Source organism: Ovis aries, chromosome 15, assembly GCF_016772045.2.
Source record: "Ovis aries strain OAR_USU_Benz2616 breed Rambouillet chromosome 15, ARS-UI_Ramb_v3.0, whole genome shotgun sequence".
Classification (NCBI taxonomy): Eukaryota; Metazoa; Chordata; class Mammalia; order Artiodactyla; family Bovidae; genus Ovis; species Ovis aries.
The window spans coordinates 25,440,878-25,457,950 of NC_056068.1; the positions used below are offsets into that span (position 1 = coordinate 25,440,878).

The following is a 17,073-nucleotide window of genomic DNA, read 5'->3' on the forward strand; positions in this document are numbered from 1 at the left end:
CGTGATGCCAGACACCTGGCCCACCTGGCCGCTAAGAGGGGAGGAGAGAACGAGAACAGGAAGGATGAGCAGAGGAAAAGAAGGCGGTTCCAAGAAGCCCGGCCAACAGCGCCTCCGAGCATCTACTGCCCGTGTTTCCGGCCCTGAGCGCGGTCCTAAGGTGGACGTTGGACCAGGGACCCATCTTCTCCCAGGCTGAGGCGTCCGTAAGAAGTCCATAATGAGATGAAAGGATCACTTTGTAACATTAATCTTTTTTTATTAAGAAGACAGATATTTTATAGTACTTATTTTTTTTTCTTTTTTTTTTGTAAAAATGGTATACATGAACCAATACAAAATGCGAATGGAACATATGGATATGGAATTTCTTACACCGTCACATCGTTCATGTACACCTTAAAAACAGAACTGGCCTAAAGGGAAAAGTCAGACGTCGGTGTGACTAAAGAACAAGCTTATTTGGCATCAATTATACATCCTTCATTATTTTATATTCCTTTAAAAAACACAAAAAACAAGTTTGTTCTTTCTTCACTCTAAAAAAAGTGATCAACCTGTACAAAGTAATACTCAACAATACATTTCAAACAGTGCACTGTATACTTAAGAAAAAAATACATAAACCAATATACAACTAAAATCCATAATTTCCTGTTTTTGCTTTGTTTTATTATTATTATTATTATTATTACTTTTCCAATGCGTGGGGCCTACACTTTGCAATCTACCTGAGACGGAAAACACCAATCAAAACACATGAACCTGAGACATGTCGACATTTTAAGCCATAGAGTCACGTCGGGGCACTGCACTACTGTACACGTGTCGAAACAGAAAGACGGGCGGTCCCCGAAGATGAGATGCCAATTCGATGAGCGATGGGAGGGTTTTTTTTTTTCTTATTTTTTTGTTGTTGTTTTTGTTTTTTTTTCCCTAAAAAGAACAGCTGAAAAAAACCTTTCAACGACATGCTAAATGGTTCTCACCCTTTGATACGATTATACTATGGTCGGAATGGGTGCTAAGGGCTCGGAATAGAGCTGCACATTATAAAATTCATTGAAAAAGGGATGTTCATTGTGGCTTTTTGTCTTGGTTAAGTGCCTAGGGATAGGAGAGGGGAAAACAAAATGCTGCTCGATATGGATTTTCTTTTACATACCAGTCCGTTCCCAAAAGGCCCCCATATTGCAATGGTTCTATCAAAGGTTAAAATAAAGACAAAAATAAACACGCTTTCAAATAACAAAGAGTTGACACTTTTTCCCCTTAAATAAATCAGCGTAAGTTTTCCACATAATGTAACAATAGTAAAAATGCACCTTGCAAAATCCAAAATTACTCACTGAAAATGTTATATAATATATATTTATATATATATAGATCTATCTTTTTTTTTTTTTTTTTTGATGCCATCTTTCCATAGGGACTGTATTCTGGAGTCTGGAGCCTTACCAAAGCATATGGTAAGAGTTAGTTTTCGTCCGTTAGGACTACTTCTAGATTTCCTAGACGTTTCAATGAAAATCCCATTTCTTTAAAAAAATGTCAATGGTAACTGGACTCCGCTTCCTTTTCCCAAGGCTCCCCATCTAAGATATGTTCAAGGTAACTTATTTTAGTAGGTATGCACTATGGCTGCCATCATGCGAGGATCAGTAATTTTTTGGCAGATGGTTCTTAAGGCTGAGGAAAGAGGCCAAGGCTAGTGTATGAAAGGTAAAAAGATAAAAACACTCACATCCGAGTTTTGATTAAGTAACTGAAAAACCCCTACATGCTGTTTTTCCACCTCTGCTCTGACCTTTCGAGAACTGAGATGGACGGCGGGCCGGTCTGAGAACAATACGGACCCTTCTTTTGTACCTCCTGCCTTTGTCAAGCCAAATCGTAAGGAATGAAAGTTTCACACGGATTCGAGTTGGAAATCCCAGCATGACAAATATCTGTAATATACAGTACATGCAGGCCACATCCCACTGCCTTCCTAACTAAGCACAAAGGAAAAAAAAAAAAAAGAAAAAGAAAAAAATAAAAAACCTGTCTCATTCAGTCATTCACACACCACATGGGCTTGCTTTTTCCTACAAATTAGTGAGAAGTAAGGCCGATTGGGAAAGGTGGATGGAATCGTTTGGAACAGAAATAACCAGAGCAGAACTATCTTTCCCCCCTCCCTACTTCCCCTCCTGTGGCAACTCAAATTCGTCCACTTATATAAAAGGAACAGACCTCACCTGTCAGGTCTGTTTAGGGCACTGAAAAAGGAGGAGCCCTTTCTGCCCCAAACCTTTCTGGACAGCATGGGGTATTATCTATACTGAGCCGTCTACAGATACAGAATTAAAGACAGTTTCAATCTCATTATGACACACCTCACTTGCAGATAACCCTGTACAGTAATGTAGTTCCACAGCAAACAGAACAGTTTCTGGATCACAGTCTAAGTTTCTAGTCTTCACTGCTCTAAAGTATTCGAAACATGGGCAGCAGCAAAGAGTTCTCATGGTTTGTTCACCCAAATCTTTACGACAACAGAGAAGAATGCATTATGGATACACTAAATTCTGAACTATGAAATCTAAACTGTGCTGGTTCTCCTTTTATGAAACTGAATTTTGAACAGAAAGCTTCAAAAATAAACAAAGGAAAGGAACAACAATAACAAAATAAGGAGGGTCAAAAGGTTCTAAGGAATCCCAGCAGGCAAATTCCAAAACGGGAGATTTTTTTGGGGAAAAAAAAAAATCCAGAAATTTTTTGGGAAAAATAAATTCACACAAAGGAGGGAGGGAAAAGAAAAGAAGGAACGCAACCAACAAACGAAAAACAAGGCACAGAATTTTCTGCAATCTATCCAAACTAAATCCAAGCGTCCAAGTTTGACTTGGTAGGAAGAAATAAAAATTGAAAAACCAAACAATCAGAAAAAGAGGTGTCAAACAGCAGAGCGTACTTTTCAAAGAACATTTCTTTTCAATTTTTTTTTTTTTACACAGCAAATCCCAAGCCTTCCCAGTCTCACACCTTTCCACCCATTCATAAAAAAGCACACGAATTTCTCGCAAGTTCCAATATCACTGTCTCTTTATCATCTAAATAGGGCCAGTTGGACACCTCATTGAAACAAAAGGGCTGATCTAGATGAAGTACTCTTTCTTTTCTTCAGAGTTGTTCTGTCCTCCTTCTGCATTGATTATAGCTGTGTCTGCGTCTGCTGCGTCATCGGCTCCTTTGGCTTCATGAGTGAAGTATGTACCTGAAAGATGAAGGGGTAAAGCACCGTGACTGTCTGATGGCCGCTGTGTAAAGTGGTACAGAGATGGCAACTTGCTTTATGGCCATCATCAGCCGAAGTGGTGTGCAGGCAGCAGAGGGGAAAAAACAATCGGAAGAAGAGAGCGAGGTGGGTGAGACAAATGGGGATCCGGGGGTTCCAAAGGCACCACTCCAACTGAACCGCTGCGATATAATTCAGCAAATGAGACATTAGAGCCGTGATTATGACCAGAGGATGTCAGCAGAAGAAGACGTGAGTGGGAGCTAAAAATGCAGGAAGCTGGAGAGCTGCTGACAGTAAACGCCCAGGACCAATGGCCAGATATGTGCACGTACATGGTTAAAGACCAAAGCAAGGAAGAGCAATTAGCCAATAAATGAATTAGGGCCCTGCTGATTTTCTACCGTCATCTCACATCGTTTACTGAACCCTCGCCTCCTGTCTTCAGGAAGCACTGGCGCCTGTCCATTAGTGAGCATGTGCTTGAACCTGCACAAGTAGGTTTGATTTTTCTTCTGCTGCCCATTGCAGAGTGGGGTTCCAGATCGAGAAATAATCTGATGTATCAGCTGGAAGCAAGGCATGGGATCTGCCTTAAGAAACAAGTGATTCTTGCTTCTGACGTCACTCTAGCTGGGACCCAGATTCATGGATTTGCTAATTGGCACAGCCACTTTATAATGACAATAGACAGAACATTCACAGAGTTGGTGACATTCTTTATCAGCAAGTCCCAACGGTTTACGTGGAGAAAGACAAGGGTTGCACCTCTGTATGAAATATAGGTAGAGCTGGCACTGCCCATAATCACCCTCCTCCCGTTAGGTATCGTGCTTGCAAAGATTCTTAAGTAAGAAAAGGCTGTTGAACTTTCACGTTTTCAGAGTGACAAATCCGAGAAGGCAGGCAGTCGGATGGTCCTCCCATGTCCCTCTTTCCTCTGCAGAGCACACCCTCCTCCCAGAAACTCGCAGTATTGGGCAGACTTCAGCCCTGCTTTCTCACCTGACCTTCCTGGCTCTATCAAGCTTAACACCAAGAGGCTGGGAGTTCTCTGCCAGACAGACTGCCTCTTGGGAGTGGGCAGAGTGTATAGAGAGCATGGGCATGGACAGAAGGGCCCCCAGTACGGAGGGCCACGAACTGTTTTACACTCAAGATGGGCACTTTGGATTCTAAAGGTGACTGTCAAGCACCTTGGACCTCCACTGCTGTGCTCAGAGGACCCACCCTGAACCCAAGGTCTACCATCTGGCAGTCTCCCAGCACCTCGAGTTTATACTACAGGAAAGGCCTGGAAGCCCACTGCACAGCACTTGAGAAAAATACCCGAGAAAGACCAGGGCCAAAAAAGAAAAGGAAGAATAAATTACCGAGAGGGAGAAGAGGCTTAGAGCAGCGTGGGGTAGAGAGGAGGAGCGCTCGCAAAGATGATTGCCCATCCAGACTGCACGGTTGATAAGTGTGATGATTAATGGCAATTTAAATCAATTGCACTGATAATTTAAAAAATACATATTTATGTGGCTTTTAAGGCACATCAAACCAAGGAAGTATTCCAGCCGCTGTGACCAGCTTATCCAGCGTTGGGGGCTGGGGCACAGGGCTAGCCCACATGTTTCCCGCAAAGCAGAAGGTCACGGGGGTGCTTTTTCCCTGTTTATCATTTTGGGGTTCATGCCACACCTCACACATCAGCCCCTTAGACTTGTTACTCTTTCCCCGATGATGGGTTGTAGAATAACAAACCTATAAAGCTTTTTATTTAGAGAAAAATCCAAATCAAGGAGTGCTACTCATCAACTCTCAGAGTCCTTCCTAATCAGCGGCTGCTAAGATTTTTGTTTTTTTCTTTCCCAGTTCCAAGAATCAAAGAGGCTGTGTGGCCCCAGAAACCAAACTGCCTATTCAAGGACAAGCTTGCCAAGTCCCACAAAGGCAGGGGTCATGGTGACACGAGGCCTCCTGGCTGCCCAAGCTTGCAGGAGGCCCCCTGGCTTACCTTTATGTCTGGCAAAATAGCGCCCCAGAATGATGAGCAAACACAGCATGGCAAACACCACCACGGCCACGACGCCGCCAATCACGGCGTGATCCACCGCCCTGATCGCGCCTTCTTCACCTGCTCGAGAATCTGTTGAGATCAGAAGAGGAATAGGGATGTAGAGTCTATTGGGAGACACCAGAAACCCTGGAGACGCTGCCTCCAGGATCAGAGGTCACCTTCTTTCTTAATGGAGGAGTCAGGATAGTCGAGATGGATCGAGTGCCACCGAGGGGACCTGTCCAGTGCTGAATTGACCTGTTCTCCCCTCAAGGCAATTTCATTCTAAGCGGCTTCGGATGCTAACACGCGTGAACACGCTTAGGGAGCAGAGAGAGAAGAAATAGTCTGTCCAGTCCTGGCCTGGTCTTGGCGTTCACCCTCTCTGCAACCAGTTGCAGATCCTATGCAGGAGGCTGACCTAACTATTTAAGGGAGTTCAGAAAGGCACCTTCAGGCAGTTACAGGAGCTGTGGAAGGGCGGCTGGAGCATCTTTCTAGAGATGCCCCGCAACTTATTACCTACTAGGCATTTGCATGGGAAAAGCAAGGAGCTCAAAAGCCCCAGCTGCCTAGAGATAAAACAAGGATTAGGGGACTAGAGACAAGTGACATGCCTGCTACATTTAGGATGTATGAGGGAGTAAGCCTCTGTCTAAAAACCTAAAAACCTATTTCAAAAAAAGACAGCAAGGAATAATTGTCCATTGCCACAGACGATTTTTCTTTTATTTATTTAACACTCCACGATGCAATTAATTTTCCTTTATAAGCATCACTCCCTGGGGATGTCTTCCTGCGACTGAGGAACGACATGTTTGGCTGGGGAGCAACTCCAAAACGAACCCCGCATGAGCTATGGCGATGCAGAATGGATGTATGGCAGTGTAAACAATTTTAATTTAGGAATGTGGCTACATCACCCCTTGCTGAAATTCTAATGGCACCCGAGATTTATAATGTAGTAAAAAACAATTATTCTCCCGTTGATTAATACATTAACATTTTCGAGTGGAAGCTAAACCATTGTCTTTTTTTTTTTATTGAGTCAAGTACGACACCTCCATTAAAATGATTTACTAGCTGTACCTTACAATTTAAGCACAGCAGCAACAGAAATGGTAAAAATCTTTTAACTTTACATGATTTGTGAAGTCATATGTGAAGGATTTACCATTTAAATCTTTCAGTACAAGAAGCACATGGCCTATAAATCTGTCCCCGTAGCAGTTGCTGGACGCCTAAGAGAAATGCATTTCACCAGGAAGACGGAGAGTGCAAATTCGAGTCAATTTTTAAGAAAGATTTATCTCTGTCTCTCTCCAAAGAACAGAGCAAATCTCTGAAGCCTCCACCTCTAATAATATTTGAAGTTTATCGATCAAGTGTACAGATCCGTGACAGCTAAAGGTAATGGTGCTCTTTTGAGCCGAAACCTGATACAACGCTTTCAGCAGGAGGGCATGATTTACACTTTCTATCGATATTTCCAATTCTGCTCTGAGATTAAGTACTGAAGGATGTGGGGAAATAACTCGTGACTGAGGGTTCCATGAAAAGTGTTTTAATTAAAAGAGTTTAAATTTAAAAATGGAGTATTTAAAGTGTTTCATTAAGTTACCATTCGAAGGACGACCGAAGAAAAAAAAAGCATCCCCACTCCAAACCCAAACAGAAATGTGGATGGAATCAGAGGCAGCAGCGGGTCGCCCAGGACAACAGGATGATGGGAGTTTAATTGGAGAATGGAGATGGGTTGGAGGCAGAGTGCACTGCAGCCAATTAGCCCGCTCCGTGACGCACGGGCCCCTCCAGCCACACATCTAATAAGCTCGCCTTGAAATGTGGCAGAGAGGAGTCTCCCCTTGCATCCCAAAGTGCTGCCTATTGCAGAAGCGGCAGCCTCCGTGTCTTGAAAGTCATTTCAACAAGGCAGAACTCAGCTACGGAAACTTTTTTTTCTTTCCTTCTTTTAAGACAACAGGGCTTGTTGAAGGGGTGAGCTCCCAGGAGGATGCACCATGACACGCGGTATCTGCTGGAGGGTAATGCTTTACACACCAGAGACTCTCACCCCAGCTGCACAGGTTCAAAATTGCTCACAGGGAGACCAAAGTCATGGATAAGCCAGAAAGCTGCGCTTCCCTTAGGGAGCTGTCAAAATAGGGGCTCTTGTGGGAATGAGAATTAACTCCTCTCCAATGGCCATGAGCTTCAGACCTATTGAAAGATGAGGCTCTTTCAACTAACTCCCTGTGTCTTAGAATGGGGTAAGAAAAACAAAGTGATTCCAGTTACTGAGCAGCGGGGAAAGCTGGGTTCAAGAGGTGAAAAGTGAAAAGAGGTCCAGTCCCAGGAAGATGGAGCAGAGAGAAGCTGCCCATTCTAGACGTAACCCCCTGGGGGAAGCACTCTTGTGCTCTCTGTTCCAAGACTGCCCCCTCCATGCCGAGGCGCAGGACCATCCTAGACCTAGGGGAAGAAAGCCAGAGAGAGAGAGAAGTGGGGAGGGAGAGGAGAGATGAAGGAGGGGGAAGCTCTGATAAGAGAAAACCAATCCACCAACATCATAGGGTATGTATCTGCGGGATTAATTTCTCCAGCCAAAACTCATTCATTTGACCTTTGCTTTCCAGGAACTCAGAGCTGAAGAGGCTCATTTCTCCTTGCCCTGTGCCCACATTAAATACCTGGGTTCTAGTTATCTTTCCCATCCTCAGGGACATACATATTTTATAGATACTTATTTATAAGGGTAATCTCTCCAGCTACATTCTGATACTCACTTTGATCAGGAAGTTTACTACCACCTCTTAATCACTGAGACATCTCTCCTGCCTTCAATTATTGTGGACGGACACAGAAGGAAGTGGTGTTGAATGTATAGGGAACAGAGTGGGCTGCAGCTCTGCCCCACCTCTTTCCATCCCTGGCCTGCCCTGGGGTTTACTGCGGGGGGCCCTGATACAGTACTGGCTGTCCTCCAGCGTCTGGTGTGGGCTGGCATCCTCTGTGAAGAGTGGTGCTGTCTCCAGACTTGTCTCATTCCTTTTTGTGTGTCCACGTGTGGACTGAGTGGGGAGTTTTTCTAGTGTTGTTGGTTGGTCCAAGGTGGTAGCTCCGTTAGTAAAGAATCTACCTGCAATGCAGGAGACCCTGCTTCCATTCCTGGGTCAGGAAGATTCACTGGAGAAGGGATAGGCTACCCACTCCAGTATTCTGGCCTGGAGAATTCCATGGACAGAGGAGCGTGGCAGGTTATAGTTCATGGGATCGCAAACAGTCAAACGTGACTGAGCAACTTTCACTTTTTGGGTGGGGGGCCCAGGTGAAGGCTGGTTCCCTACCCCTGGATGCTGTGGGCTGGTGCCTTGCTCACAGCCCTAAGCAGTTACACAGGATGCTATACAGACAGGAACCAAGCTTCGGGACTAGAGTGCAAACTGGAGCCCAGAACAGTGTCGCCAACCAATAGGAGCATTGGTTCCCACAAGGTCCACTGGCCAAGTGACCTTCCTTGTCCTGCTCATAACTGTTCCTTGAGCAATTACCTCACAGAGAAAACTGTGGAAATGCCCCTGCCTTTCACCATCACCCACACATCCTGCTCCGGGCAGGGTTCAGAGCCTTTCCCTAGAGTCCCATCAACTTCCCTGGGGAACATCCTCTTCAGATTTCAGGCTCGCTTTTCGCATCAGGCAGAGAAGGCAACTTACAGATTCTACAGCCGCCCTCAGCTTCTACACTGTTGTTGTTCAGTCGCTAAGTCATGTCTGACTCTTTGTGACCCCGTAGACTGGAGTCTGTCAGGCTCCTCTGTCCATGGGATTTCCCAGGCAAGAATCCTGGAGGGGGTTACTGTTTCCTCCTCCAAGGGGTCTTCCCGACTCAGGGACTGAGCGCATATCTCGTGCACTGGCAGGTGGATCGCTGAGCCACCAGGGAAGCCCTAGCTTCCACATTACCTAGTGTATAATATAGCTAGCGCTGGTAAACTGCTCCATAGCACAGGAAGCTCAACCCGGTGCTGTGATGATCTGGAGGGGTGGGGAGTGGGTGAGAGGGAGGCTCAAGAGGGAGGGAAATATATGTACATTTATGGCTGATTCACATTGTTAGACGGCAGGAAACCAAGACAACACTGTAGAGCAATTATCCTCCAATTAAAAATTAAAAAATTACTTATTAAAAAAAGTATGTGGGCATTAAAGCACTAGTGAAGCATTAAAGTGCATTAGAGCACTGATCCTCAGGCAGTGGACAGCTCTTGGTTTAGAAGGGAGTGTTTTCCTATCTTAAAGAGACACGATTGTCCCTCTCACTTAGTACGGGTGTTAAGGGTTCACTTCTGCTGAGAGTTCCTCATCAATCACTTCTCATGGGACTTCAGGTAACTCAGGCCTCATCCTTCCGTGAGCCAGATTTTCAGGGGCACTATGTAGCTGCTGGGAAGTGTCAACTCAGAGATGGAGCACAATCCTTCCCACATCGTCCCGTGCTGCAGGCCCCGCAGGCTCTGAGTGTGACGTGAGACTCTGTAAGGACAGATCAATCATGGATTGTTTAATATTCGTGAGTTAGCTCTTCTTTGGGCCAAAAGCTGGGACAACTTGACTCCAGGTGAGGGTTTGCGAGCAGCTTACAGAATACTAAGTTGGCTACCACTGCTTGGGTCACAGTTTCAACTACTCGGGGTTCCCATTAGCATCTTAGAAACTGCAAGGACAAAAAATTTCAAAGGCTGTCCCAAGAGTGATGCCCTGACCTGCTCAGTCTTCTTTACTTTGGGCCGGGTGACCTGGCTTGATCCTTTTCTCATGGGCAATGTGCAGGGGGTAGATTCTAAAGGCACTCGTTCCCTAGGGCCTGACAAGAAAAGTGACTGCTAGGAAACTTCGTTCTCCTTCTTCTTCCTCCGGGGGCCTCCCCTTTCTCTACTTGCTCTTATTCCTCAAATGTCTTGCCAGGGTCTCCTGAGCGCTGGGCTCTGGCAGTCACACCGCCTGTGTTAAAACAGGGTGCTTTAACAGATCCCGGTTTCTATGGCTACTTTACCACCTGGCACGGGACGCCTGACATCAACTGCTGTGTGAATGCCTTAATCATGGATCTGTGAAAAGCCTAGAAGCCTCTGCTGCCAGAGGCAGAGATCCATGGATAGCCACAGAATGACCAGGATGTCCTAGACAAGCTCCTGGCAGACGGGGACCTTGGCAGGGGGGGTCACTGAGCCAAGTGCCCACTGCAGCTGCAGCCAGGTGACCTTCGACCCAGGCCACACGGACAGGACACTGAGACTGTCACCCTGGAGGAGCTGAAGTGTGGTAGAGCCATACAGTTCAAACATACGGAGGGGGACGGGATGACCACCCTCCCTTGGCTTCCTTCACATTTCAACCCTCCCTGGGCCTGGGCTAGAAGGCATACTCAAAAACTTGGGGAGAGCTAGACACTCCTCTTAAATGCACATACTACTTTTTAACAAAGGTTATAAACTACCTGAGGTCTCTTCTTTAAAATTAATTCCAAAGACATGGGGGCGGTCCTAAGGAGACGGGGCTTCCTACCTGTATTTATTGGACTACCTTCTGCCACTTCTCTATGAACTGCCTGTTGACCTTTGGGAAAAGTGAAACTGTTGACTTTTCACAACAGTTCTGTCTGTCACTTGCTTTCATTCTATGCTTTTTTCCTGGCCTGAGGTCTGACTGGACAAGTGAGTTTAATTAGAAACTTCGAGAAGCAGTGTTCATAGCGGAAATGCTGCCCCCTGCTTCCTAGAGCTACAGGGATTACTAGATTTCAGAGGATGCTTAATGACTATGACGTCATTTGCTACTTCTTACCAGAAAGAAAGAAACAGCTTGACGAGTGGATTTTTCATATCCGGGACGAAACCAGAATCTGACCTCAAAGATAAAACCAGTCCCCAAACCTGGCACCATCTGAGAACCGCAGCTTCTCATTCTCATCACCTATTGTAGCTCCCATCACGACAACAAAAATAAGTGTGCATTTTAAAAAGCACAACTTTATTACTGAAGGGGAACAAACGGAATGGCATGCGCTGACAAAATGCCACATTATTTGCTAATCCTAATATGTTATTCTTCTTTAAGATTTGCTTTTCTCAGCACCAATTCAATTATAGATGCTACAAATCCTTCTGACATTTAATTCCCTCTTGTCAGAGAGTAGTAAATGTGTACAGTGCATGCACAGCTTTCCCATTAAGATGTTAATACATATTGGAGCACACCGGCCTCCATGCAGCATAACCTTTCTTTTCTGTCTTCTGAGAGAGTGGAAGGGAAGGAATAAATGTAAGGCAAGAAAATCACGAAGGTTCTCATACAAGCATCCCAGGCATCTAAGACTATCCCTTGGCTGCATCTCATTCTAGCAACGTTAACTCCAGCTATGCTAACGTTTCAAAAGAACTATGTTAAGCTACTTAAAGAAAAACTGCAGTCGTCATCATCACCATCATCCTGCCGCCCAGAGCTCCGGAGGCATCATTGACATCGGAAGTACTGCTCACGGGCTCTGGTTGTACAATGATCAGGACCCATGCTCTTAGGCAGTTACTGTCTATTTTTCCTCTTCTCTGAACAGCAGATGCCAGAAGAGGCAGGAGCTCACCTCCTGTGTGGCCTGCTGGAAAGTGCACTGGACTTGGCCACAGCCTTCTAGCCCAGGCTAGAAGCTGGAAGCTGGGCTTCACTGCTTTTCTGTGTGACTTCAGGCAGGTCAATGAGCCACTCTCAGCCACTGAGCAGAGACATACAATTCAGAGGACTGTTTTGAGGAGCCGTGTGTTGCTGAATATGAAGGGGGCTCTCTGGGCTGGGACTTGGCATGTCATAGGCACTCAACAGGTGTCTGTCAACTTGAAATCCACTGTCATAAAGCCCAAGGCGGGCTTTATTCCAGTTCTAATCACTATTCCAGGCAAATACTTACAGCACTTATGGAGTAAGGATTGTACTGCACACTTAGTGCTGTTCTCAGAGGCTAAGATGCCCCAGAGACATTTGCTGAGGTGAAATCACCAAGCCCCTTCTTTCCACTTATGCAGAACAGCACACAGCGTGACTGGTGGTCCGGGGTGGTGGTCAAGGCTGTGGGCCTGCCAAAGGTCACCCTGTCTAAGTCGTAACTCAGGGGTACCATTTAAGCATCAGAATATTAAGCTCTTGTTGTCAGCTAAGCATGAGAACAAGATTTTTTTTAATTTTCAAATGCTGATTTCTCCCCCTTCTCAAGTGACTTGATTTTGTTAATTTAACCAACAGTGGAAATGACTTGATGCAACAGGATGCGAACGCTCCCAAGGCATTAAGCATCACCAGAGAGACCGCAAGGCACACTCCCGAGTCCTCTCTCCTCATCTAGTGATGAGGACTTAGAAGTGTGCTTGCCCTTTCCATTTTGAGCAACAGGAAGGCACTGACGATGAGACTGGAGTTTCCCTTAAAGGAGCCGACATCTGATAAAGAGGGCAGATTTGTGAAGTATTTCCAAACATACATTTCCCACTCGAATCTCTCTCTGGAGAAAGATGCATCAGTGGACCTCCGGCATTTGGGGGTGTGAGGATGGATTAATGAATATGGTGAAGTCACCCCAAAGCAGTGTCCAACCTGTAGAACTGGAATTCACATTTTGTATTGGAGCCCACCAACTTATCAATTTGGAAGGAAAAGTTCCTATTTGATGGTCTCCTTCCTCCCCATGGGGGAAACAGTAGCATGTTGGATTATGGGAAGATCAGCAACATCATGAAATCCAAACTCATGTTGTGGCAAAGTCATGGCCAAGCTGGCATGGACCCAGTATGATTTGTCTGTCTACTGCCTTGTATTAAATGGAATTTTGAAATAAGGGGATCTACATGTTTTAATCCTCTGCAACCCAACACCTTCCCATGGCATTTAGGACCGGCTCAGGGGGAAATCATCCCACAGTTTAGGAGATCAACGGGATAATGGTACTGAAAGCTGCTTAGCAGAGTTTAAGGTCGCCACTGGATGGGAAAGAGCTTGATTCAATGCTGGAAGAGATCTTTCCTGGTGGTCAGCAATATGCCTGATGGGCTCTGGAGAAACCAACTTTCCCTGCCTCTTTCTTTCCAAGCACAGACTGAATCAAAAAGGGTCCAAGAGGAAAGGATTCTCAAGATCCCAGAACAAAGGGAAGTGTGGATTTCACAGGGGAAGTCACTTTTTTAAACCAAAGTCTCTGTACCCTAAAAAGGCAGGAAATTCTATGTTTAAATTCTGATTCTGTCTCTTGAGTAAATCATTTAACCTCAGGAGCCCCAGCGTCTTGATTTGTAAACAGCCCTTCCTCAATGATCTCACAGGATTTTCAGGACAAGCCTCCCATGCTGGCTCATGCTCGTCTCTTGGTCTTCCTGTCTCACTGGCCTCCCCTGGTGCGCATTTGTACCCTCCACCTCTTCCCAGTAAAGTTATTCGCTTTCATTTTACCCAGGTGTATTTTTCTCACAGCAGTAGCCTAAAATTTCATTGTGCTTTGAGCCTGTCTCCCAGACAAGCATGTACCTGTATGAGGGCAGGGTCCTGGCGTGTGAAATCTGGGGCAGCTCCAGCCCTTGGTTGGTTTTGTTCATTGCTGCATCCCTGGTGCCCAGATCAGGGCCCAGCACACAGGAGCTCAAACAACTGCTGAGCGAATGCGGATCACTGGGATTACGTGTGCGCATGAGCTCTCTAAGTGCTCAAGCACTATACAAATACAAGCTAAAGAAGACCTCACTTGCAATTCAGGGGCCATATCTTAAATTTGTCTACATAGTCCAGCTGAGTTTTGATGTTTTTCTTTATCATCATTATTATTACTAGTCTAACAACAACAACAACAACTGCAATTGCCTGTTTGCCAAATCTAGGCCATACTTTATGTGGGAGCCAGTAAGGAAAGAGTTCCCCCAAATACTAGGTCTACTGACAGTTCCTTACACATATTTTAAGCAAGTTAAGTCAGACTTCGAGGACACCCACCAGACACATGGTCGTATATTCCACCTCGGAACTGACAATCTGGATCTGAAGGCCTTTCAGGGCTTCCATTAAATGAAGTGTTAGTTGCTCAATTCTGTCCAGCTCCTTGCGACCCCACGGACTGTAGCCTGCCAGGCTCTTCTGTCTGTGGAGTTCTCTGGCCAAAAATACTGGAGTGGGTTGCTGTTTCCTTCCTCAGGGAATCTTCCCGACCCAGGGATCAAACCCAGGTTTCCTGCACTGCAGGTGGATTCTTTCCATCTGAGTCACCAGGGAAGCCCCATTAACTAAACCGAGACCATATTTTAAACCCGTGTTTTCTCTGTAATCCATTTAAGGGACTACAGCTAGCTCACCTAGATCCTTCCTTAACAACTAACATGAATTATCAAGGCTACTTAGAATTTGCCTTCCATCCACACTTTCCTATGGATTGTGAGGGAGAAGTTTTTTCTTCCAGATCACTTTCTTATATTAGGACCGGAACTGAAAACATGTCTTTGGGAAGCATGAGAGCTCTGAAATTTCTTGTTGGTGCCTTTGCTTCAAAAGCAGAAGCCTGATGGATTGCTCTGATTGTGCTGGAGGGCTATTCTCTGGCACACTGTATATTTACCACCGTACTCCACTAAACAGTTCCCAAAGGCCCTTCCATCGCTAAAGGGAGCAAGGCAGTTGGAGACATTTTTTTAAAAGTTTTAAAATAAAATAGAAAGATAAATAGGCTTGAAGCCATTCTATTCCACATGGGTGGCAATAACCACCAGCTGTCACAAGGAAACAGCAGATGTAATTGATAAAACAATTGAAAACTCTTGTGGATCCATCATCAATAAAGTTAACACCCAAAAAGTCAATGAAAGGGTTCAAAGTAGACCTGGAGAAGCTCCCCAGGCCCACCAACAATTAAATCACTGAACTACACACAAGTATAATTTTTTAATGCAGATTAAAGAGGAGGATCAGCTGGGCAACTTGTTTTGCTGGGTGAGGCTGGGGCACCATATGGTGCTTATGAAATTGTCATTAACTGAGGTGGCAGTGGTGAATGGGGGAGGAGGGGAACAGGGGGCGAGCAGAAGACAGACCAGCATTATTCTGAAGGAAAAAGCAGGATATAACATTTATCCATAACAAGGAAAGAACGAAATTTCTACCCAGATGGAGCAGGCAATGGATGGTAATATTATTCATTACCACAGTTTAGCATTAAATGTGCAACACCTCCTCTAATTTATTGATGGACTGTTTAAGACGGGTGTTAACCTGTTTGTCTTGTCTTATAATTGAATTCAGTCTCCAGGCTACAGAAATTTGAGAAGTTCATCCTTTCTCAATCAATATGCTCCCCTTCAGTGACCCATTTCAAGACAGCTTCATAAAAAATAATGTATTTTGTTTTAATAAATTTAAACACTATGACAGCTGCTCAATTTTTATTGGGTGTTTTTTTTTTTTTTCCCTTCAGACGTCTCTTTGCTGCCGAGTGAAGCCATGCTCACAATCAATAGTAATTGATTAATCAGCATCCCCCTTGAACAAAGGTGCTAATCAGTTTTTGATTAGTTCATCAAACCAGATGCAAAGGCAGCCCAGCCCCTGCCTGATGGATCATCAGGGTTCTACTTGACTTATGGCTTCCGTGCAATGTGTGACTGCAGTGTTCCTGGATGGGGAGGGGGGAACAACGTAATTATTAATTTGACCGAATTATTATGAACACAAACAGTTGTTGGTTTATTGCTCCCGACTCAAGGGTGATTGATAGAGCTGCGGCAAGGCTGCATCTGACTTGGTGCAGAGCTGAGAGACCCAGAGTAGTCTTTAATTGATGATGCTGGAGGAAGGGGTAATGGCTGCTTTAGTCCCATTTTCCTAAGGAGAAAAATGACTTCTGTGTATCTGAGTGATCCTTGTCTGGCTGATATGCCAGAAGGATCAGGGCCAAGGAGAACTCAGTCCCTTCTTAGGATCCCTGAGACGACCCAGTTGCCACTGTGTCACAGGGCTGTTTTACTTAGGGTCAGGGTCAGAAATGAGTGGACTACTTACACTCAGCACGATATTCTAAGCAGGGAGAGGACTCATCTACTCTCACTTCAAAACAAAGATCAGGCTAATGTTTTTGCAACTTTTCTAAATCCATCACAAACGGGAGGCAAAAATAAAACACTGCACTGATGGCCAGCTATCTTTCTAATCTATTTATCTATCTAAATTCCTTGGGATTTGGAATTCATTTATTCACCCAACAAGCATCAGTTGAGAGCTTACAACACAACAGGTGTACAGCAGTGAACGAAACCAATATGGCCTCCTGGAGCTTCCACTCTGCAAGAGAATCCAACAGTTCAAGTTCAAACTGGGACATGCTACATAGCAGAAAAATAAAGGCATCCTTGAGGCTTGCCAGCAGCACAGAGGAGGCAATGTATCTACGGACTGTGCAAGACAGTGGTACTATCTCATTCTCTCACTGGATAAGTAAGACCTATAGTTAAAGCCACACCTCAACAACCAACTATTCCAGGGAGCTGCAGTGAAATCTCTCCAAGAAGGGCAACCTGGAACCCTTGTTTCCAAATGGCTGGAGTCAGCATCTACGGTCCTATGCCTTGGTTTCTCCTAATGAGGAAGGGCCCTTCCTTATTGACTTATTAAGCAACTGATCAAAATGTTTCAGAAGCTATAGCTGGTTGGCAGTGAAGTACCAGGACATC

The 17,073-nt window shown here is 45.1% G+C and overlaps 1 protein-coding gene across 6 annotated transcripts in view; it reads right to left on the reverse strand.

Annotated features, from left to right (window-relative positions):
* Window positions 1–234: 234 nt before the first annotated feature.
* Window positions 235–17,073, reverse strand: part of CADM1 (cell adhesion molecule 1) — a 358,479-nt gene continuing 341,640 nt past the window's right edge. For all 6 annotated transcript variants that reach the window (XM_060399309.1, XM_012095485.4, XM_012095484.4 and 3 more), the window contains 2 exons: window positions 5,286–5,417; window positions 235–3,262 (listed from right to left, as the gene is read on the reverse strand). In XM_060399309.1, the coding sequence (XP_060255292.1) occupies window positions 3,144–3,262; window positions 5,286–5,417 (251 nt within the window). In that variant the 3' untranslated portion in view covers window positions 235–3,143. The remainder of the gene's footprint in view (window positions 3,263–5,285; window positions 5,418–17,073) is intronic.